At 38.9% G+C, this 25,280-nt stretch overlaps 2 protein-coding genes across 3 annotated transcripts; one reads left to right on the forward strand and one right to left on the reverse strand.

Annotated features, from left to right (window-relative positions):
- The first annotated feature begins 4,650 nt into the window (after positions 1-4,650).
- Positions 4,651-7,628, forward strand: LOC129601213 (uncharacterized). Its single transcript, XM_055499956.1, has 4 exons — positions 4,651-5,004; positions 5,625-5,762; positions 6,578-6,809; positions 7,176-7,628. Exons 1-4 carry the CDS (start codon positions 4,709-4,711, stop codon positions 7,626-7,628), a joined length of 1,119 nt encoding a protein of 372 aa, XP_055355931.1. The 5' UTR covers positions 4,651-4,708.
- Positions 7,629-15,447: 7,819 nt separating this feature from the next.
- LOC129601211 (uncharacterized) lies at positions 15,448-24,690 on the reverse strand. Of its 2 annotated transcripts, XM_055499953.1 has the most exons (8): positions 24,332-24,690; positions 17,212-17,282; positions 17,012-17,151; positions 16,758-16,922; positions 16,525-16,696; positions 16,278-16,467; positions 16,101-16,213; positions 15,448-16,034 (listed from the first exon to the last, which is right to left on the reverse strand). In XM_055499953.1, the coding sequence occupies exons 2-8, from the start codon at positions 17,278-17,280 to the stop codon at positions 15,738-15,740; spliced, it is 1,146 nt and encodes a 381-aa protein (XP_055355928.1). In that variant the 5' UTR covers positions 17,281-17,282; positions 24,332-24,690; the 3' UTR covers positions 15,448-15,737. The 2 variants fall into 2 exon arrangements, with proteins under 2 accessions (XP_055355928.1, XP_055355929.1); XM_055499954.1 differs by lacking the exon at positions 16,758-16,922.
- Between the last annotated feature and the right edge of the window lie 590 nt (positions 24,691-25,280).

Raw genomic sequence — 25,280 nt, forward strand, 5'->3', positions numbered from 1 at the left:
AATTGGCATAAATTGAGCATTTGGATGATAAACGAGCATACGGTTATCACACCAATGTAGAGTATACAAGTCGTTTTGCAGTACAACGATAAAAAAGAAAAGGTTGTGGAGTACGCAATAACGGAAATTGCAGTGCGTGTGTTCGGGATATACTGAAGGCTAGTTACCTCAAGATCATATGACACTGGTTCGAAAACCGCCCAGTCAAACGTGACGATCCGATTCCCTGAAAGATCGATCTCCCGCAGCGCTGCCAATCCTACCAGTGCTCGCACATCGACAGACTGAATGTCGCAGTAGGCCAAGAATAACCGCTCCAGGCGGGCGAATCCTTGAAACGCCTCGCCGCTTAAATTCCCCACATACGAGTATTTTAGGTTAAGATACGTAATATTGCTTTTTAAACTGGACAGAAGATTGATGAGGTTTGCGGGGTCCGCTTTGCCATTCCAACTGTTCACGTTAAAGAGTGTCACCTAACGCAGCGCCGGCACGATGGCCGTCCAGGGATTAGTCCGCGGGTGCATATAAATTTCCGCTGCTGCATCGTCCAAGCCGACGATTAACTTCTCTGTCGTCGCCGGGACGCGACTGAAGACAAACCGGGTGGGAATGAGGATGTCTGTGCTATTGCAGCTTAGGAGTGCGTCGGGTGTGAACACGCAGCTAGTATGCGGCAACAGGTCGGGGTCTATGGCTATAACACAGCATTTCTTAATCATCTAAAGGATTTAGTGTAATTAGTGCATTACAAGCTTGTCCCCTAACCCAGTGCATTAAGTCCCTATTGCATTAATACTGCGGCCAGTGAAATTTTACAGACTAACGCCAAATTCCATACAACGGCGCGCCGCAGCAGCACTTTGTGGCTGATCAGCTGATGCATGTCAAATCTCGATCTAAATTATAAACAATCCATATAAATCAAAAAATATTAACTTTGGCCTTTGTAACAACCCTAATATGGAAAAGAGTAAAACTTTTTTCGTTATGGTTGAGTCAGGATGACGTCGTGTAGTAACAATTATTCATAGTGCAACTTTCACGTTACGTTAAACACGTGCTATATATACCTTTACGATAAAAACTACGGGCCCGTGAAATTGTAATAAGACAAGCATTCCCGCCTCGCATTAAACATGGTAAGAATTCTGATAAGCCCTTATATATCTGTAGGGAATGTAACTATGCATACATAAAATTAAATAATCTTGATTATTGAAAAGACGCACCAAAACCCAGGCAACACAATGCTGCCGCTTGCAAGGATGGTCTTTTTTATCATGCTACTGTCGGTTTACTATGGATTGATGGTAATAGGCATTCTACTGTTGCCCGTTGTGTGCGAACGAACGTGCCCGAATATTTTTATGCAAAGACACAGTGTAAACTGTCAGTGAACACGTACAGTGTATTGGATAATTTGGATATTATCTGATACTGGCCAATTTCCCCTGCTGTACAAACACAGCCCGCGGCTTTCCAAATTTTCCGAGGATGGTGTTATTGCGAGGACGTTACGTTACCACCCTTGTACTAATTCTTCATGATTTAAGATACTTTTTTTACGACCGCAAATAGGTTTTACATTGATCACTTTATTTCAGGGAATCCAGACGATGGATTTCAAATTTCAATGGGTTTTTGTCACATATCTGTAATTCTTTAATAAGTGCAGCCGCAAGAAAGAGACAATTTAGCAGCGCGCCATCAAATCGTTTTCCGCGAAGTGCATAGTCTAAATGGAGAAGAAGATCTACAGAGTACTGCGCGTTGCTAGATGAAAGGAAAACGGCTCAAGCGTTGGCTGCAAAGACTGCGCAAAAACCCGTGAGAAGGTGCAGGGTCAGGCGTTCTAATATACTAACCCTGCCGAATGTATCATACATCACCCAGATGATGGCCAGATCCTTCCAAATTTATCGATTTTTAAGCCATTTAGCGAGTTTTTGGTAAACAACAGCTGAACGAAACGCTTGCTGACTGACCGGCAGCAATGTGTGCCAGAGCCGGCTACCAATGCCCGCGTTTTGCAGGATAAAGATCAGACAGAAGTCACAGAACATAGCCTGAGAGGGAAGAATGAGCCTGGCTACGGCTACAGAACAGCATGAGCCATGAGGCGTTCTGTGTAAAATCTTCTGTCCAGCCACATATATGTCGGAATTTGCGATAAAACCGTATACCTAAAGTGAACGAAATATGAGACACATTCTAAGCACTGAAGTTACAGCTGTGGGCATAATTCCAGTTCCATGCTAAGGTGAGCACAACTTACAATAGGTTACTGAATTTATTTTTGCATTAAACTTTTAAAAATTTCAAGAGCAGACTCTATCATGTTTTTCCGAATGTGAGCATAAATAACGGTAGATGTTGAAAACGAAAACTAGATACAACTAACGGCAGGACACATCGAAATAATTTTCTTACTCGCAAGTATTCCGTCGGATATGCGGCAAACGCGGGGCAAATGATGTCAGACGTGACAGTGACGTCCAGCCAGTTCGGGACTCAAAAGCCCCACACTTCTTTTGCTCTCTGCGTTTAGCTAGGAAATACACGGAAATTCGCGACAATTTTTCCACTTGTTGATTCTGGAGGCCGTATGTACAATCACCGTCACTTATGATAATTTACTGCATTACACGGAATGGTGTGAATTTCACACTATTTCTTCCCGCGATAGTACGCTGATAGACGCGGATCAGCTGACTGCACCGTATACAGTACAACCAGCAAACTGCAAAAGGAATGGAGACAGAAAGCTGCATGTTTTTGCAGCCGAAACACCCACGAAGAACGACACAACCCGTCAACTGCAAATCCCACCTTGCACATATGACTTTCGCGAATTTAACCTCTCCATCCAAACGGCAACTGGGCGTTGCTGTAGCTTGTCGTTGTGGTTCCGAATCATCATCGTTATAAGCGCAAACTTCGCATTAGTTGTACCTTTACGTAGGAAATTACCGGACAAGCTTGTACTGCGGTACATATTGAATTGGTTCTGTTTGTTCATTACGTTTTCTCGGAAATTTAATACCGTACATTGCATTTTGTGAAACTGTGCAATAAATCCTAAAACGTGCAGTATAATGTAGGTTTGTAGGTAGCCATTGCGGGATGCTGGGAGAAGGCGGTTCGGTGCTGCAACATATCAGTGCATTCCTTGTATTAACTAAGAAAATTTCTTTCTAACTACGGGTAGTAGACTCCGCGCAACGAAGCTTCGATGGACTACTAAATGCAAACAAAATTTGCCCTCGAGTCTCCAGCTCTAACTACCAAAAGAGTTCTTAACAAGGAAAAGCACCAAACTGGACATTAGCCAACTCGAGCGCAGCTTTCGTAGTTAGAGCTGGAGACTTAACTCTACCTGTTTATTTCAAAAAAGACCCACACTGCATGTTGTAGAAAACATACATAACCACATGATATTGGTCAACGGTAATTCTGCTTTGCCAAGTGTCCAGGCCACTTCACTACGTTTATCAAAATCTGTAAATGTTCTCCGCAGTTAGATTGCCGCTTACTGCACCGACCATTTTCTAGCCACCTTCCGCCAGGCAGCTATTATTATTCTCATTAAATTATATGGCGTGTAGCCGTGTACCAAGACAAAATGCAAGTTACGTTTTTAAACAGTGTGGCGTGGCGCGCCGTAGTGTGAAGTTTGGCGTAACACGCAAATTTGTGTAAATCGCTGTATTGAGTCGTCAGTAATTACAGGACAAGCTTGTACGTCATAGCGGCTGCGTCACTACTCGTACCGCACATGCTCCTGCTTCGCAATGACAGCCGATAGACAGATTGTCTCTTGGTTGTTGCCCACGTCCGGGTGGAATATATCATCTGCGTAGTAAACTTCCTGGTTGTGCTACTGCGCGCACATAATGGAAAATTACAACTACGGTTAATTACCTACTAATAAAACCAATTAGTGGTCTCAGTTTGCAGGCTGTCTGTTACTAGGTGCGCTTCCGCTTTACACACGGACGAATCGCATCGATCTGTCAGCGACATTATCCAAGCATCATTGACAACGCCTGTAGTCTCCCGCTGATCGCGACCTGCTATCTTTTTTGCCTCTGAAAAGATACTTTTTACTTAGTTTCTAGTTTAAGATTTACAAAATGGACAGAATTACGTATTTATTACACGGTGCTGTGCATCCGTCACGCACTAATTGTTTTCCGTATATTATATATTATGTTATATAAAGCTGTATTATTGTTCCATATGAACGTATCGTCGCCGGATTGCTATCTGCAGGATAGTTGCACATATTATGAATAACTGCAAGCTAATTGCAAGATTATTTACTGTTAAGGCTAGTTTCACATCCATCGACCAAATTAGTGTATGTCATGCAAACTAATTTACTTACTATAAAACCACTGCACTTCCACATTGAGTCTGTTTTATTATCGTTGCCCCGCTTATTAATCGCATACAAATGCGGCTAATCAGTGCCAGGAATCGGAAGCTAGACAGTTTAATGCTTTGGTATCGCAATAAAGAGCAATCGAACACCGGCACTAAACGGTTGCCAATTCGTGGTTGTCCTGCCTTTCCGCTGTAGCCCAGTTCCTTTATAAGCGCTTCTTCCTCAGCGAGTGGAGATTTTAAGGAGCCAGTATGATTTTTGGTAATGAGCTGCATGGTAACTAGTTGATTTGGCTGGCAGCTAATTATTCCACGGAAAATGCCGAACGCCACGGATTCCTGTGGATTTCCCTTGGTCAATTTCAGTATCGAGCATGCCGCTCTCAGGCGCCAACGCCTCTGTAAGCAGTCCATGGACGAACGGACCGCCGTTACATTCCTAATATTTTTATCCGCTGGCACGTTAGGCAACGGCGCCGGCGTCATATTTCTGCTGTGTCGTAATTTCTGTCGAAAGGCTGCCCAGTGTCTCCGGATTGCTCGTCCCCGCCGTTCGAAAGTTCGCAGCCAGGATATATTTCTCATAATCTATTTATCCATCCACTTCCTGTATTTGTAAGTTACATTACTAGTACATTCTGCACATTGTTCCTCCAAAGTTAATATGAAAAGACGCTTTCACTGAACAGCTTTATTATGCAGTTTTTTTACAGCTTTATTGTACAATATTGTTTTCATTGTGCAAATTGTAATACAGAAAGACGCTTTTTTCATTGCACATATGGTAATACAAAAAGACGCTTTTTTCATTGTACAGATGGTAATGTAACCAATGTGCGGGATCTACATCCGTACATGATTTTGCGGCGCACGATTGTTACGCAGTGCACACTGCGTGCTAATTGATTCGGCCTACTAAGAAAGCATAAGAAAACCAAAGAAACCTTAAAACCGAAGAAATCCTAAGTGACGTAATTTAATACCCTTAAAAACCTAAGAATCGTGAAGATAAATACAAATTACGCTAATCGCCAGCTTGATCACCATTATCTTGTCGCGTTCTTTACATTTCCCCAGTGTTTGCTAACGAAAATTTCCCCCATATTTCCCCAATATTTCCCCAATATGTGTTTGTCTGTTTTTCCGATTGCAGAAAGAAAGAATGGTAATATAAAAAGACGCTTTTTTTCATTTTTACAGATGGTAATATAAAAAACGCTTTTTCCATTGTGCAGGTGGAATCGTTGTCTTCTCCTGCTGGCTTCACACAGACTGGCAGCAGCCTTCCCCTGCCTGGATGAAGACCATGCTCTTGTGAATAATTTAATGGTTCTGATATTTATTGACGCTTTCCTAATTCTACTGAGCCAAGGGTATGAATAAGCCAGATTGTTTTATCAGTAATATAAACACGGAATTTTGCCAAATAGCTAGATTTTATTTTTTACCATTTTTCATAAGTTTTTGATTTTTTTCCGATCAAAAATTTCCCTAAGATCAAAACGGTATGACGCGGAGTCAATATTTCCGGCAGGACGTTGCCGTGAAGCGTTGCAGAGGGCCACTAGCTGATAAAACTTTATAGCTGGAAGAGAAACACTGATGGTGAGTACTGTATGTTTTTACTTAAATATTCAATTTTTTCTCATTCTGTTTGCCATTTCTTAGGACGGGAATCAAAATTTTGTACGTTTCACATTGCAGGTTTTTAAATGTATAGCAATCTAAAAAATTCAGACGATTCCAAAAACAGACAAATAAGAAAAACTAATTTAAATAAAGAAATAATTTATTTATATAGCGTTAATATTTGTAATTTACTCAAAATAAATCGAAAGTTTTCGAATCGAAACGGTTTTTTTAAAAAAGGTTTGTCTCAAAATACTTGTAGTCTTTTATGGTGGCAGCATAAATCGATGCGGATTTACAGTAATAAGATAACTGTTTAAAAACGCTATATCAGTGACTATTAAGACAGACTTAGCAATAGTCACTGATGTTATGCAATAATAATAAATTTCAATGCTTTGAACGGAAAAGTCTGTAAAAAAAGATTTGGAAAATTAGTTTTTCTAAATTTTGAATTTTATTTGAGTTCATTGAGTTAATTTAATTTGAATCATTGAAAAAATAGTTAAAAACTGTTGAATTGTAATTCTATCTTCAATACCGGTGCCGTACTTTGCAGGGCTCTGGCGGTTTATGCCGTTGATCGTTTTGTTGCGGTATTTGCCCCGGCCCGTTATATGGCGATGCATGGCTCAACTTCACGAAACTTTATTTTCGGGGCAGTCTGCGTAGGCTATGCTATATTCATTGCCGCGTCGACGTTTTCGCTGCTGGCGCTGCACTATGGACCCGAATGGGGAATTTCGTCCTCAACAGCTGCCAACTGGTCGCTCGCTCACTCCTGGATCCAGGTAGGTGACAGTTATTACACTGACATCCTACAAACTATACGCAGTTATTGTACTTACATGATTACATCCTACAGTCTATACGTAATACAAATACACTGACAGATCAAGCTTCGATAAAATACTTAAATAGTATGCACTTTATTTCCATGGCTCGATAACAATATCAAGGTCTATTTACGATTAAACATAAAATACTTGACTTTTCTCATATTTCGTTCCTTTTGCGTTCCCGTTCTCATAAATTAGTCGCCTGCTTGCTATGAATGCTCATCGTTACTAATACAATGTAATCAGTTTAAGCCGCAGTGTTAAGAGAAAAAACGAAGCAGCAATGCCACAACAAATAACCAGTTCCTTTACCGACAGAGTGTTCACCAACTGGCGTGTGCCATTATCATTACGGTATTCTGCGCTCTTACGGTATGGCATTTGTGGAAGCGCTTCAAGCGCAAACCGCCATCCCATCGTCCTTCCTCAAGGCGCCGGGATGCTCCGCAAAAAACCCACCGAATCCAGGGCGTCATCATTTCCGCCACTGTGGTTCTACTGGCCAGTACAGTGCTATACTGGATAGGCAACGGTGCGGATCTCGTCTGGTCGATTCTGTACATTGTCAGTCGCCGTCCCCTGTGCTGGTGTCCTCTTCCGGTCCAGTACATTATGCAACAGCAGACAGTGACTGACCTGCTGCGCCACCTACACTCCGCGTTATCCTTCGGGATTTATGGCGGCACATTGATCAGACGCTGGTTATGTCCGTCAGGCGAATCAGCGTACTGCATTCTGGAGATGCGGACGATAGCTGTGATAAAGAAGTAGTGGATAACATCGAGGTCACGGGGTTTCTCCACATATAATGGGACGCGCGCCGGTTCCTGGCTTTGCAGTTTGCCTGCCGCACAGGCAGAACTCAGAAATGCGCAGTTAATCATGACTAGCCATTTTACTAGCCTCAGCAAGCTGGCGTGAAAGAGCTCATGGCTCGGGGCAACAGTTTTCGTTGTCAGTGGATTTTATTTTATTCATTGGTTAATGGAGTTTATTTTATTTGCTTTTATTTTGCTAGTTAAGTAATCTGATTTTCAGAAAACTAAATATTTTCATATACATATTATTTTATTTGTATTTCAAGCGATAAGCATATACACATTTAAATATACTAGGAAAAATGCACGTTGGCGTGCATTTGGCAGACCGGAGCGCAGCATTTCCCTTGAATACAGCATGTCTTTAAGATTATAAAATTAATTATTTGATCTGTCAGAGTACTTCGCCACATGTATATATAGAATAATAAAATTTTATATTATTTTGCAACATAAGCACTTCCAATTACTCTTTGGAAATGGCTTTCGTAACAATCTTTCGTAACAACTTTCGTAACGGACAGAAATCAACGAAGGTATTACTTCTGAATATAGAGGACCTTCGCTACGCTCGGCCGGTCGATTATGCATATAATATACGTACATAATTTTCATTTTTTTCTGTGCTATATTTTCGGTGGCAGGGTGATAGCACCGCCCATTTATATGACGTCAGCCTAGAAATCATACAAATTTTAAACTCAATTTTTATCCTGAATATTTGTGCACCTTTAGGTGGATTTTTGGTGACAGTACGTGTGGCAGCCATGCCCGTCAACCGATGTAATACGATATAAAATGATATGTTGCTCCTTATATTAACAAACTTAATGTACGATGACTAAATTATTGTATTTTGGATCTAATTTTTACAATGCAAATATTATGCCAAGTGCAGTGATGTATTTATTTAGCTGCACAACTTCCATTTACCGTTAAACATGTGCTTATGCAATTGTTTATACTTTATATCACCGTTAAACATGTGCTTATGCAATGGTTTATTTTTATGCAGTTGAATATCTTCACGAGTATCTGTGTCTGAATACGCCTGTTGGCTTGCTTATTGTTTTCCTAGCGTTCTGCTGAAGTTGTATACAATTGATTTCAGTATGGGTACTAATAAACGCTGGGAATGGGAATTGGGAGTTGGTATTGGGAATTTGTATTGGGAATGGTATTGGTAATGGGAAAGACCCTAATAGATGGGAATGGTATTTCATAATGGGAGTGGGAATGGGAAAACGAAAATTTTTATAAGAAGAACGTAGATGAAGTCAAAACACTTTCTGGTATACATTATAACGCGTATCATTAATGGGTGGCCCAACAAAGCGGCGTTTGCTTTGCTGTGCTAGGTCCTGCCCAATGCTAAATCGTTATCCTGTTAGTTTCTTTTAGTATGTACAAAAAATGACCGGTACCATGTACCGGGTCACTTCCCTTAGCCTCTACTACAAAGATTTTGTTACAGTTATCATTTTTCTTGGGAAGATATTCAATTAATTTAATACAATTTTTGGAGCAACATCCGTAGGAGTACCGTATGACACCTATCAAGAAGCTGCAAAAGCACTCCGACTTTTAGATGACGATGCCGAACGGAGTGCATGCTTAACCGAAGCGAGTCTGTCCAGTATGCCGAAATCGTTAAGGGACATGTTCGCGTACCTTTGTGTATTCCGCATACCCGCCGATCCTAACGGGCTTTTCGAATCGCATCAAGAGCAATTGATGGAAGACTCCCGGCAGATTTACTCGAAAGAGAAAAGCAAAAATAGGGCTCTATGGGACGTTGAGTGTGTCCCGATTCTAACCTGCGAACAGATAGGATTACCAAAACCAGCACGTCCTGTTGACAGTATTGGTGATGAATACCAAAGGGAGAAAGAGACTGCAGACGGCGAAAGACTGAAGCGTACACTTAACCAACAGCAAAAAGAATTCGTTCGCAAAGTTCTGCATGCGGCAAAAAGTGCATCTGGCCCACAACAATGGTTTCTAGATGACCCCGGTGGAACCTGAGAAACTTTCGTGTACCAATGTTTGCTTCACATTCTGAGAGGGCAAGGGAAGACGGTGAAAATTCTTGCATGGACCGGGATTGCCGCGACACCTTGCCGCACCTGTCACTCCGCGTTCAAATTTCTCTGAATCTAAATGAGTCTTCAGGGTCCAGCATGAAACCGAGTTCACCAGAAGCCAGAAGCAGTAGCGGTATTTTTGTTAACTATCGTAGTACAGTGTATCCATATCAATCGCGGCCGTGTTGTAGAGTCTTAATCGGATGTTTCATACTATACCAGATTCAGCGGATTTAGGGTCTTTAATTTTTGTCGATTGTTCGTAGTACGATGTCAGTCTAGACGTTTTCCACTGCGTACCGTTTCCAACTTAGATGTATCGCGCTTATCAGTCTTTAAAGCTTGTTAGTCCTTGCTTTTTCTCCATCTTTCGTAGTATGTCTGTTAGTACATCTGTACATGTAGCACTGTACATATTCAGCATGACTCCTTTAATCGTGTTAGTTGCAATTAGCCTTTCAATCCTTTAATTTTTAGTAATTTTCGTAGTTCAGCAGCTTAACGATTAAAGGAGTCATGCTGAATATGTACAGTGGATGTGCGATGTGCGAACCGACTAAAAGCTTTTAGTCGGTTCGCACATCCACTTCGCTTAATGACCTCGCTGGGGTTATATATTTGAAATATTTTTCAAAATCTTTTTTATTGCTGTACGATGTCACTATGAAGTATATTTTGTATTTCTTTCGTTCTTCCTTACCTCGAACACAACTGGTCGCGCGCTAGCGCGACCGATACTTGTATTACTTATCTGTACCATAATATTCTTAAAATGTGTTTAGTAATATTAGTATTTAGTAATATTATGGTGTTACCCAGTATTTAGTAATATTATGATAATTATTACGCAGTCATGTACGGTAGTGGCCCCTTTTAAGTGCCGAGCGGGTATACGTGAGGCTGCCTTGTACTTTACAAGCTCAACCTCGGCCTACGGCCTCGGTTGAGAATTTTTAGAATTGCAGAAAATAATTGTTTTAGCAGTTTGAAAATGAATTTAAGAACGAAAGTTTACTGGTAAGGAGATGCGGTTTGTTTTTCGTCGTCATTATGTACCCAGTGCTGAAGAATTTAACGACATCTAAAGTAATGTGCAAAGTTAGTTAATTTTTATGTCAGATTGTCAGTGTTGCTGTTCTTATTATATTAATATGTTTTTTGGTTTTTTTACAACCACTTCGCATCGCGTATAGCAAGAGAGCACTCAGTATAGTGATCTCATGTTACGCAATACGGAGTATGTTGTGTATCTAAATTACGTTGATATGCTATTGTAAATATAATCTAATCAATATAATTGGAAGTGTAGCAATATAATAAATATAACTGCTTCACAGAAGAAGTTATTTCCGAAATCTGTTTGCAAAGTGAAATATATGATTTAACAGCATAATCGACAGATGAATGTGACATTACACGAACTGTAAAATTCGTGATAGAATATGATTAACTGAAATAGTTGTGGTAAGTATTAATAGTAAATTATTATTTAGAATGGTAGTTTTTTAAGGTAAGACTTGTATTAGCTGAACCGATCAAGAGGTAGCCATAAATATTACAGTGTATACAGTATGTATTGATATTAAAACAGGCCATCAGTACTTCAGTTGTGAACGAGTAAAAATGAAAAATTTAAATAAGTAACCTTTAAATAACACCGTCATAAATATTGTAGTTGACTCAATATGTACTTATTATAGGATTCTAAAATATTTTGAAGCAGGGAAATCGGAATTAGTGTCGGTATTATCGGTTATTTATTATTATTAGTATCGGTACCCTTCAACATATTATAAATGAAATATCATATTTAGTATAACAGTATGGCTACGCGCGCCCGTGTAAACACAGGTGTTGGCTTTATGCACAGGTGACCTTTTGAGCCCGGGTTTGAGGTGCTTACACCGAGTTTGGAAACGGGTGTTGGCTGTGGGCATGGGATTTCTGCATGTGCGTTGAGTGCAAGTACTGGTGATTTAGTTAATTTTAAATTTATGTATTTATTAATGGTGAATGGTGGAGGATTATTAAACATTATATTATTAATAAATATTGCTAATAAATAGTTGAATTTTCTAAAAATTTGTTGTAACTGGCCGTTTGCTATGTATGACTGTGTGCCATACATACCCAACCCTTGCCACGTGGAGGCCGCCAGCCATGAAGGGTCATAAATTTTCAAAATTTTCGTATTACAAAACGAATAATAATTATTTTTTTCTGCAAAAAATTTGAATTGTAATGGTTTTATTTTATTAAAAATATAAATATAGCTTAAAAAATTGTGCACTGTCTGATTTGCTGAAGAAAAGGAAATGAAATTTAAATTTAAATGAAAAAATAAGTTTATTTAATTTAAATTAATTTTTATTTTAAATTTAAAATGGTTATTATATTATTATATTAATATATATTAATATGGTTATTGGTTATTATATTAATATTATTATGGTTATTATATTAATATTAATAATGTAATATTAATAATGTTAGCAATATGTTTTCTATATTATTAAATATTTTGCCTTGCCTTTTTATTTTTGTTTTCTATATTTACTTTGCGTTGAATTAATGTTTTAGAACTACATTACTTTGTCACAACCTTTTCAGACATTCCTCTTACGAGTAGGGTCAGGTAAGTTGTGACATCAATTTTGGTTAATTTTTTTTATCACGCAGTTTCTAGGTTTACGTTTTGGTAATTTGAATATATTGCCGTGCATTACGTCCTTCCCTTTATTCATTATGCTGCTGTATGCGCACAAAGTAATTTCTAAAAATATATAAAATGATTCATAAACATTTTTTTTATCAAGTTTTGGTGACATTTAAATTTTTTTCAAGCAGGTCTTAATTGCACTTCGAACTCGGTTGACTGCTTTCCAAGGATTTTGGTTATAAATATTATTGAATTCATCTAACCAGTTTGTACGAGGTATCATAGGATTATAATAATCGAGATGCAAGCCATCATTCGTCATCGCTTCTTCAGGTGGAAAGTAATCAGCCATCTCGCAATATTCGACTGGCATGATGGTGGTGTTTTTAGCGATGTCCTTTAGCATTCCGTTGAATGACTCCACTAGAAAATCTTGGAGTTCGATATACTCCTGCTTTTCTTTGATAGCTTCTGTGCGCTGTTTGTATGTTCCAACCAGTACTACCGATTTGGTGTTCTCGTAGTTGTATCGAATCCAGCCGTTATATGCAGTATACCATGACTGTATCTTGTCGCCCCAAAGTTCTCCATCCGCGTATAATTTTTGCCGATAACGGTACTGGTTAGACCAATTCAATATACTGTTCGTTCCGGCCCATAAGACTACACAGTCACGAACTAGTCGTGTACAGTTTGGAATATTTGTTTTCCCGAAGCGATGGCTATCAACCAGTACATCACATATTGTCCCACCCGCTCTGGTACAGCATAAAACTGAACGACCCTCGATAATTTTGGATTTCGACATGTATACTCGGTTGTTGACGTAAAAATCATAAGGTTTGCTTAGGAAAACTCTTCCTAGTGAGTCAGTAAACAGTTGAACGGTTGCATCTTGTGGTCCACAACATAAAAGGTTTCCGCTCTCACTTGCGTAATCTCTACGGTGAACTTCGAAATGTTCTTTCGGATATTTGCGGTTTTCTCTCTGTAAAGAACAGTACTAATGTGTAATTCATTGACCTTTAAAATATTAAATTTTGATATTTTAATAAATTTATTTTAATTATAAAATATAGATAAATATTTTAAAGAAATTTAAATTATAATTTTAAATTATTCAGTTTATAAAATCGTGTTAGAAGAAAGGTGTTTAGGTGTTTGCATACGTTTAGCGGCGAATGATGCTGTTAACCATTCAAGTAAAGTACTAATTCCAGTAATTATTACCACGTTTGTGTGGTTAGTAAGTTAGCAGTGTACCGGGTGGCTTATCGAAATGGCGGTTTGAATTACAATTTCGCACGGGGTTCTTCCAATACTGGATTGCCATAGCCTTTGTTTCATTGGTAAGAGCAATGTTACAAAAATATTTAAAAAACGCACAGAAAAATTAAACTCGAAATACATTAGACGGAGTTTATCTTAAATTGTTTTTAAAAGTTGGTCAGGTAGGATGTCTGGAATTACCTTACTATAAATTTGAAAGTGCTGTTGTTTAGCAAAAATCGCAAATGTACCGTACGTTGGTGTTTCGGGTTGAGGTGTGGTCTCTAGTGTTTTATAATGTAAAGTTATGCTGTTTGGCCAATACATGTAATTATGGTGATTGGGCACGGGACAATAAATAAGAAATTCGTAAGCAGGGGTTTTGATAGTAAATTTCTGGCCAGCCCTTTAGACGATTGTGTGTTTAATTTTAGAATATTTATTAAAAGGGATAACAAAGTCTGTAGAACTATGGTAAGCATTAGCACAGGAGTGCTTTCTGTATGCGGCAGTGATCTTCTACTCGACCGACAGTTATCAGTCGTTTTAGTTATTGTAAGTTCTTCGTACTTAATTCCGTAAGCAACGTAACAGCCAACTGTGTATGGTATTAACCTACAACTGTGCATTGGGGGGTCTGGGGTAGGGTTTACAACATCTGGGGTAGGGTTTACAAAATTATACACTTAACTCGAAAGTCGGTTTTACTTGCATAAAATACAATTTTTTATCGAATCAGTACCAAAAAATGAATTTCCATTGGATCCATGTTTGCTCTGCTTTGATACCTGCAACAGAAAATATTATGTAGTTGTAAATTATTCTGTGTTCAACTGTGGTATGCACGGATGAGGTGAACGTTATAAAGTGCATTTTACATAAAATTTGCATTTTTATTGAACATAATTTTGGTATACTGTGAAAATCTAACTGCACAGACCAGCACTCTCTGTATTTGACGCCGTCACCCGCGTGGTGTGTAACGTTATGGTAAAACATACTGTTAAATCAGGCACGGTACTTAAGCTCCGTGTTTAATCACAACGTAAAACTCCAGCATGCTGACGGTAGCAGGTACAGGAAGTTCGGTCTCAGCAGTTAAATTACCTCTATATCTCATATAATTATCTCTAACTATAAAGTGCAGAGTACTACTGTACATAATTACATATTTTATGTATTTAACATATTCTAGTTTTAGTTGTATCTTTTCGGTGCTGAGTAGGCTATTTAGATTAGTTTCCTTACGGAAAACTAATGCAGCGCTCCTTACGGATTGCTGAAAATAGCCTACGTTTTACCGAAAGTGTTATTATTGTTATTATTGTTCTGGTATTATTATTGTTGTGGTATTATTATTGTTAATTATTATTGTGCTGTCATTTACTTTTAAGTGAAATATTTTGTTATTTTGCGGTGAATAAGCAGGTTTTTTAGATTAGTTTTCCTTACGGATTGCTAATGTAGCGATCCTTACGGACTGCTGATAGTAACCTGCTTATGCTTAAAGAAAACTCAGTGAAATATTTTGTTACTTCGCGGCGAATAAGCAGGCTGTGTAGTTTAGTTTCCTTACGGAAAGCTAATACTGTTTTCCTTACGGATTGCTTGACATAACCTGCTATAGCTCGAGGAACAAAAATGAAAACACTGAATTTTGAAAATGCAGTAATAGTATTCGATGTTTTCTTCATTGGTTGCTTCCATGGTTTAGTTATTCTTACGAATTGCTAATATAGCTTTCCTTATGGGCTGCTAAATGCAAGCAACGAAGTGTTGAAAATTCGAAACTATTGTGCACCGTAGTTGATTCAGTTTTGTGTGTCTATGGTATGACATGATATATGTGCAGCGTTCTAACATTTTAAATTCAAGTGGAAATTTTTTTCTATGTACTAATTTATTAAACAATATTTTAAACCAGGCTTGCATAAATGAGTTTAAGAGAGTAGTACATGGTGGTTGGTATTAGATACTCGTATTGTTATAATTTCGGATAAACAGGCATCTGCATCTTTTTACGGAATATTGTACAGCCACTGAAGTATTATTAATGCGTTTTAGGTAATTTGGAATCCACAGACTGGTGAGAATCTTTTGATTTGCGCTTGTTCAGAGAGACCGTATCGCTTTCGATGTCGTTCATAGTTTCGTCGAGGAAGCTCATTGAATTCGGTTCAAGCAGTTCTTCTTTCAAAAAATTTTCGAAGATTGCTTTTGCCATGCTATTGCGTGTCAGCCAGTATACAGTCTTTTGTGGTATCATTTTGACAATTCCGTCAGCATGATGCAGGTTTCCGAAGAAGATGAATTTAGATTCGTATTCGTTTGGTTGGATTTGATGCGACTAAAATGATAATACTAAAGTGAACTGTACGTATCAAACAAATGGCTTTGCTAGAATTGTTATTACAAATTCCTTGGGAATAACAACGGTGAGTTGATCGTCAGAAGAATTGTCTCTCAGCTTCAGTGTTCGTTGTGATCCATCGAACTTCTCTACTGCTTCGATATATCCCAGAATGTCTGACGAACGGCATCGTAATTATTTGACAATAAATTAAATAATAATTGACGTGTAAAATCGTACTTATGTCACACTCTTTTTTCAACTTCATGATCTGCTTAATTTTGACACACTCTGGCAGAATCGGTTCCCAGTTGTCTAAGACGTCGATCAGTACGGACTGTGTCACCCAAAAATTGGTTCGCAGAGTAGCCGTGTAGCGATAATCTTTTTCCGTTGGCTCATTGGTAGTGCCATTGCGGATTTCTAGTGCCTTAAAAAGCATTCGCTATGCTATCAGTCTGTATTGTGTTTAACAGGATGAGATTACCATTCCTGGTCGAAATGTCTCGACAAATTTATGTTGCGCGATTTGTTTGTCGAAAAAGGCCATATTGATACTTCCAGTTGCATCGGCCAAAACTAGACGCGCGATTTTTTTGTCGGGTTCGTTATTTGTTGGTTGAACATTGCCAACACTCTGGACCATTGCGCGGAACAGTCTAAATAGGAAGTTTTCTGTTTAATTGTATATTTTTACAAAATAATTTATTAATCATTTACGGAATTATTTTTCTGGCTTCGGGAAGTTCTGATAATGATGGCACGGGGGAAGGAATTTCAACGGGTGCCGTTTTGGAAGTAGTTGGCGTCGGCGCCAAAATTTTCTCGATCTTTTCCTTTTCACCATCCCTCACAGTTTCAAATTTTGCGATATTCCATTTTTGTCTGAGAATCGAAAGACTCGCTTAAAATACTGTATTGCATAAGCGCCTTACTGTTTTGCAAAACATTTTTGGTACAATTTTCGTCCATACTTTAACCGTTTGAATCCATTTGAAGTGATCTTGATAATACTTCCAGCAGCTGGTATTGGTTTTCCCGTTCCTGGCGTGTACTGAGCGGATTGCTCGTTAACGCCGTCCCAAAGAACTAGAGATTTTGGTTCCCGGAATTCCTGTTTGAGACATGCCATTGTATAGTATATGCAAATTTGTAATGCACGTTGTAAACTCACAGTAACTTGCACAACAATTGCGTCTTTTGGCGTTACAGCAGAGCCGAATACTCCATAGGTGAGGTCCATTCCTGTATGTACTAACGTGGTTAATGTATTTAATAAATACGAATATCACACGAATTATAAGTTATTTATTGGATTTTTTTAACACTACGGCGCTATTTGGTAACAGTATGCTCTTCATAAAATTACATATATCCTAAGAATATTCGGGATATTATTCACAACTAAGTTCTACGCAATTGAATTGCGTACTTTCTTTCTATATTAATAATTCTTTATAAACCACATTTCTAGTGCGTAGTGGAAACAGCGAATGCACTTGCACTTCGGACAACAATATCAAAATATCATCACGTTGTCTGACACGACTCAAACCAACATAGAGCTGCCCGTGTGCAAAGGCAACATCTCGTAGATCTAGTACACATTTTGAGAGCGTAGCTCCTTGCGCTTTGTTAAAAGTCCGAGCATAGCAAGCTCTAACTGGAAACTGACGTCGCTTCATCTCAAAGTTTTTTTTCTGTATTTTCAACGTAAACTGTATTCTTGGAATGTAGACTGTTTTGCCGGTTGATACCACTTTCGCTGTTATAACGTTTCTTGTGAAACTAAGGATAATAACTTTGGCATTATTCAGAAGCCCGTCTTCCGGGGAAAGATTGCGAAGGAGATAACATTCCTTATGCCTTCTTTGACTTTCAGCTCGTGGGGTGGAACGTTGTTTTCGTTTAGTGAGTGCAAAAAATCTTCATTAAACTCTTCATCAAAATACCCTGCAAAAAGTTTACATTTGCCTAAGTTAAACACAAAACGTTTTTTAACCAACCAGAGGATCCCTCGGAATTAAGCTCGTCAAAGCTGTATAGCGTTCCCGGTTTACCGGCCAGGTCTTTGTAAATGTCAGCGTTCAGTTCATCAACTTGGTAATTTCGCAAAGACAATATCGCTGAGTCAAGAATTTCCCGGTTTTGTTCCTTCAAGTTTGGGTAAACGAAGGCTTTTGCTTCTTCAACTGAAGTCGTGTAATTAAGGTAATCAGGAAGAATAACGTAGTTTTCTTTATCTTCTTCCAATGTTCCGTCGCCTACTTTCTCAAGCAATCTAAGAACGTATTTTTTTAACAAATGTTCGTACAACAAATGTCAGTGCGCAATATACTTTGCATATTCCGGGTCCGCTTGCTGTCGAACTGATATTTTAAGCGAGAACGTTTTGAAAAGTTTCCACAATTTGGAGCTCTTAATGCTAGCTTCAACGATCTGAGTTCTTGATCCATACTGGATAACAGGAGGGATTTGTCGGAAATCACCAATTCCGATAAAAAGAATTCCTCCACACACTTCAGCAGAGCGTCTAACTTTTTGAAGCATTTCATCGACTGCATGAAAATTTTTTTTATGACTCATAACGAACTCATCCCAAAAAATGACCGAAGCAGCACGCAATAAATCTGCTCTCTGTGATTTTATAGGCACGTTGTACTCCAGTTTTTGCTCTGTTCCGTGGTTTTCAACCGGAATTTGAAACATCGAGTGAGCCGTTCGGCCGCCTCCGTAATTTGATGCTGCAACAGCTGTGCTGGCACAACACAAAGCAATTTTGCCCTGTGTACGTACTAAGTTTGCTATGCAGTTGACCAAGAAAGTTTTTCCCGTTCCTAAAACATTTCAGTAGCTTTATTTTCTGACTTTCGTAGTTGATAGCACAGTACTTACCAGCGGCGCCGTTAATGTATAGAAGACCGCCGCTGTTTGTCTCCAGCATTTTAACTACATAATCATAAACCTCGCGTTGATCGTTATTCAACATCGATAACAAATGCTCGTGTTCGAGTTCATTCTTTGCTGGATTATATCTTGCTATTTCTCGTTCAACCATGTTTTTCTCACTGTAAGGTTCCGCTAGGCCAAAATCGTGCATGTTTTTACCGGCGGAATCAAATTTTGCAAACAGATCAGACAATAACTTTTTTTCAGATTCCCATTCCGAAAATTTCTGATTCAATCGGTAGTCTTCTGCCATATGACTTTTGAAGGTTTCATATAACGATGGTCCGGGAGCGCCTTCTGTCACCAGGAGAAAAAACAGTGTACGAAGCTGCGCTGGGCTGCAAAATTGTGCAATCGCTTCTTCCATGCACAATTTGCTTTCAGTTGAATCATTGAAAAGGCCCAGTTTAGTTGCAGCATCCGCAAACGATTCGCATACTTCACCATTCACTGTTCTAAGCTGTTCATAAGATCTTGATGGTACGTGCTTTAGCAATAGGCGCAAGTACCATACATCGCCAGCTTGTGGGCGAATTAAAGCCAGTCGCGGCACATGGACGGTCTTGCGACAGTAAATAAAGTAGGTTTTTCCGTCTGACATTTGACACTCATTAACGTTCTCAACAGACTTTGGCTTCTTTGTATTGACAACATATTCTGAATAAAAATCCATATATGTTAAAGCATCAAAGATTTCATTTTCAGGTCTTTGAAAATATTTATCTAAGGCTGACAGCTGGTTGATCTTTTCCACTTTTTTGTTGGGACTGTACACCACGTAGTTCCTGTTTGGAAGATGAACAGGATACTGTTCAACGGAAGGTAGCCGTTTTGTAGTATCGTATTCGTTAATACGCCAGGCTGCTTCAGCTGCCGAAATGTATCTCGCATTCAAGTATTCTGTAATTTCGTCACCCTTGGATAGCCGGACATTTGCATAATCTGGACCTTTATAAAAATACTTATAAAGGTAGGTAATTATTCTGACTGAATGGGAAATTTCGACGTTTATGTGGCAATCGTACTTCACCAGCAAATGTGAATTATAGGGCACCACATAACAATCGTCTTCGGTTCTGCGCTGGTAATGCGGGAAACCTGCTTCGTCAATAAAGGTGACATTATTAATTGGTTTTGGGTAAAACGCAACACAGGTTTTGCATTTGACCACTCCATTGGCGTCGGGGACATTAAGATGACCTTTTTGACGGTAACAGCGTTCTTCGACATGACGATGAACCATATGCCGTTTTACAGTTTCACAAAGTTCAGGGTCATCTTTTGGAAATTCAGCCGAAATAACTTTGTTGATTTCGTCAGCTGTGCGAGGTTCTCTTGCCATTTTAATGGCAATATGCGCATGGGGAAGACCGCGTTTCTGAAATTCAATTACGTGTATCCGATAAACAACTTTACCACCCCCGAGAGCACGTGGAAGGTCGGCAAAGATTTCTTGCAGCTTTGCCTTAAAAACCCTTGCAACGATGTCTGGTCTATCTGAGGCATCTTGGAAAGGCTTCAGTTGGGATGTTATTTCAGGCCATTTTGGGTTACACGTTACGGTTATAAAGTAAGTTGGTTTTCCGTATTTTGCGACGATGGCTAAAGCATCTGCAGTATTGTCTTGCATGTTTCGCTTAGAATGGAGGTGGCTAGATGGAAGAAATGTACGCCCAACATCGTCGCCGTCAGCCACAGATTCACGCAATTCCTGCTTTTGACAAATCTTTTGTGATGCCCGATGAAATTCTAAGCGTGGTTCTTCGATTACGCTAAAACCATCTACTAAATATTCGTTCATCAATGGTCCAAAGAAATGAAGTGGCTCATGTCGCATTATCATCTGCCGGCAGTATTGTAATAAAGTAAGCTTTGTCGTCATCTTTAAAGCTAGATCCCACCCCAGCGTACCGCACGGATAAAGTAATACATACTGTAATTTGAAATACATTGCATTAGACGTTTGGATAAACGTCGGCTGATTTTCGGTTTTTTTCCAACACACAACTGCTCTTTGTTGGAAATCACCACTTGTGTCATCGCAGATGAGTGCTGCTACTTCTCGAGTAGCAGAAACCGTTAGCTCCATTCGAATTTCTTGAGACGGATTTTCTGACATGCACCTAAATCTTTTCCAAAAGTAATTATGTTCCTCAAAAATGGACCGAAGACTTTCTATGATATTTGGGTCAAGTTTTTGATCAGCTCCCATAGATTTTGGTACTGTAGCGTCGCTTACGAACCACCGCAATGGTCCAGTTGCATCCGATCCTGATCGAAGGCATTATTAATGCGTTTGGTATTTTTTCGTTAAAAAAACCTGGTTTTATATTACCGTTTAGCATTCGGTGATAAGTCCGTCCATGAAGAATCAAATTTGACGGTCCCCCCGTTTGTTTAATAAATTCACCTGTTGTGCCAATGTCAGAGAAGGCAAACAAATTGTTGTATGCTCGGCTTCTCTCGCACAGCTGAGGTGTTGTTTGATATAAATGACGAAAGGCCTCTGGTATCGTTGGCAAATCAATAACCGTTCCTGGGGATTTTTTACTTCTTCCGCAACACATTGACGCCGAATCAGTGTTAAAAAGCATTGCGCCACAACGGTCGCACAACTTTGTTGTGATCTAGCAAATTTTTAACTTTATTTAGAAATCTCGGTAGATTTAACGCATTCCACTGATTGTGTTACTTTTTTTAATGGACCCAAGACACGCTTTACAGAGCTCTCCGTTTTGGTTTTTTCCAAAGCATATTTTGTTTTGCGGGTGGCCTTGTTTTTTTCACTTTGGTCGATTGGTTTTCTTTTCCTTTTTGGCATGATAGCGAAAATTTCTATCTATTTGTGGCAAAAGAACACCAATTTATTGTGCGTGGTTGATTGTTAAAGGTGTTTGTATATATTTCATATCTTGACGCTTTAAGTATAATTTTGATAAAAAATATGTTAAGTAACTGTTAAGAATGCTACTGCTATAACGCCGTACCACTTGATAAACGCCGTACGATGGGTTAAACGCCTCCTGTGGTGGCTGCCCATTACACAGAGCCTCCGTACAGATTTAACATTGTGCAATGCAGAGTTGCGCTGCAGTCTGCAATGGTTTCTGTGCTAGTAACACTGCAGTTCTATACTCTTTTGTGTTCAAATTTAAATTATTGAAATTGATTTTAATTACATAAAATAAATTTTAACTAAGTACGATGGAGCAGTAGTTTGTGTGTCGCCATGGACTATCGATGTACAGTACTGTAACTTAGTCTGTAAGCAGTAAGTGAAGCCTGTAGACTCTACGGTATATCCATGGCGAACTTGCGAGCAGATTGTGCTGAAACTTACTGTCTTTATATTCGGAACCCGGAATGCCAAATCATCCAGCAACAGAACAGCAGATCATCCAGGAACAGTAGGTCAGTAAAGACACAACAGTATAGGCTACAGCGCAAAAAGAGCACTCTTACTATGCTACTCGGGAAATATTTTGCCCCACTCCAGAAGTTCCCTCTCTTATAGCTTGGTGTACTGTTCCTGAATGAGCTTCTGTTCTGTTGCTGGATGATTTGGCATTCCGGGTTCCGAATATAAAAACAGTAAGTGTAAGCACAATCTGCTCGCAAGTTCGCCAGGGATAGACCGTAGAGGCTACAGGCTTCACTTACTGCTACAGTACGAGTACTGTAAATACATCCATAGCCCATAGCGACACACAGGCGCTGTACAGTTTAACAAACGAAACAAAGAAGGATTATCCTCTAACACACAACTCTCCATCGTATTTTGTAAAAACTTATATTAATGTAATTGAAATCAATTTCAGTAATTTAAATTGAACACAAAAGAGTAAAGAACTGCAGTGATACTAACAAAGAAATCAGTGCAGACTGCAGCGCATACGGAGGCTTTGTGTAATGGGCAGCCACCACGGGATGCGTTTAACCCAACCTACGGCGTTTATTAACTGTTATGGCTAATTTAAGAAATTAATTGTCACTTCGAAAAGCTTCTGCCATATGTACGGCACCGTGCATTTTTCCTTGTATTAAGGGCCTTGCACTAATATAATAAATCACTATGAAATACAATGTGTAGCACTGCAGTTTACGTAATGTATCATTAATACAGTACTTGATAATGTATACATTAATACAGTACCTGATAAATATTTAAATATTCGTTCCTGTCAATATTTTAATATTTGATATGGTGGACCTTAAATAAGTTTCGCACGATGCGTACGAGACAGCGGAATCGACTGCTTCTTAAGGGATTCGACTGCTTCTTAAGGGATTCTTAAGGGAATTCGTTTACATCCAAAGAAACTTTCGCTCTCGCGCACTCCCAAACACTTTTTTACATTGCTTTGTTGTATTTACAGCCAAGAATTGTATACGTAAGTGTAAAATCCGTTTGCGCGCGCAACAGGATAACAAAATTCAGTTATCAGGATAACAAAATTCCAAAAAGTTTAAATGCATCGAGGTGTACGATAAGTCTCAGTATGGACAGAATCTTTTCACATTTTGCAGGTAAATGCGCATAATTATGAAGATCGTTCTTACAACGATGCACTGTTCTAGTATGATTATAAAATTTTAGAATAAAACATCCGGTTAGGTAAGTTTCGCCCAGAACTTCTTAAACGGATGTTTGCGCGCACAAACGATTTTTACATCAACGTATACAAATCAATTCGCTACAGAATGCATCAAAATGAATGTAAGAAGTGTTTGGAATTGCGCGGAAGGAAATTTTCGTGTATGTATCCAGATCTGGCTACATGTACCGGCCTACTTCCCTCAATTAATTTTGAAATGTATCTTTCTTTTTACAGTTTAATAGGCAATAATAACTAAGAAATAGTAACCATTGCCTGAAATGAGACAGTACATGCACTTGCATCTAAGTATGACATTGCGGCAGTACATATGGCTAAATTAAGCGCAGTGCATAAAAACCCTGAATCTGTATTGCTTCCTAAGTGTTTCCAGGAACCCTAAACTTAAATCGAACCCATGCCGGTAAGCGGTAACCCTAAATATCTGACGTGGCATTTATAAATCGAACCCAACATGGCATGTACTACGTGTAGTTCCTACTCGAAATTAGAGCACCTGTTCGAATACAGAACACCGGCAAAAATTTAAGTATCTAAAGTTATTTTTTAATTTTACTGTTAACAGTAAAAAATAATGATGGTCATGCAAAATTTAAATTTCAGTAAAAATAACGATCTTTATATGGTGGATTAAGTGATTAAACAAAAACCTTAACGTAATTGCGGTTACAGTATACGAGTATTTCGAAAAAAGGCAAACGGCCACTTACGTGCGTTAAGGTCACTTACACGAAGTTTTGGTTGAAGTGTTCGTATGAACCTTTAAAGGAACAGGCTCGAGAAAGCGGAGAATCAATGGAGGCTCTCGTAGCTGAACGTTGACACTTGCTGGATCGGTAACTGTCCCTTTTTGGGCGAAGCTGACAAAAGCGAGAACAGAGAACACAGAAGACCGCTGGACTACCGTTCGAAAAGACACGAATACAGGGAATGGCAGGGATTCAAAAATCAATGCCAATGTACCATTAACCGCACTGTTTAAAAATAATAATAAAATTTCATCTGTCGCGTTCGAATTTTGCATCGGCGTAAAATAAACCTACCGAATTGACAAACATGTGGCACTGAATACTAAATATGTGTCTTACTTTATATACTATGTGTGTATGTATGTGCATATGTATGTAAATAAATAAATAATTTTTTGTATTGCATATACAGCATAATAATGCAAGACTTATGTCGTGCATTGGAACTTATATTAGTCAGCGAATTTGTTAAATATATGTGATCTATTTCCGCCAATTGGTATTTTGCGTCTTAAAATCCGCCTATCAGCAAAATTAGTTTGGAATGCGTTTCGTAAATCGTAGGATAAAAATAATGAAAAACGAAAGTCGTTGCCGGAAACTACATGATTTTAGGATTTTTTTGAGCTATCGTGTAAAAATCAGTGTCGAACGGTGTAGGAGGAGATGTTGGCCGAAGAAACGGCTCAGTTAGCTTTGTATATATAATAACTTTACTGTATACGTACTGTACTGACACGATATTGAGGTTCAGCAAAATCCCATGGACCGCCCGCGCTAATCGTCGGTTCCTTTGACATCAACGAAACCGACGCCTAGTGCGGGCGGTCCAGGGGACTTTACTGACCCTTACGATTAATATCGTGTCAGTACAGTAGTTGAACTCAATTAAGTACTTGTATACTTCTCTTTTCCTGTTAAAGTGTTCA

The sequence above is a fragment of the Paramacrobiotus metropolitanus genome, unplaced genomic scaffold (genome assembly GCF_019649055.1).
Source record: "Paramacrobiotus metropolitanus isolate TYO unplaced genomic scaffold, Prichtersi_v1.0 Parri_scaffold0000219, whole genome shotgun sequence".
NCBI lineage: Eukaryota > Metazoa > Tardigrada > Eutardigrada > Parachela > Macrobiotidae > Paramacrobiotus > Paramacrobiotus metropolitanus.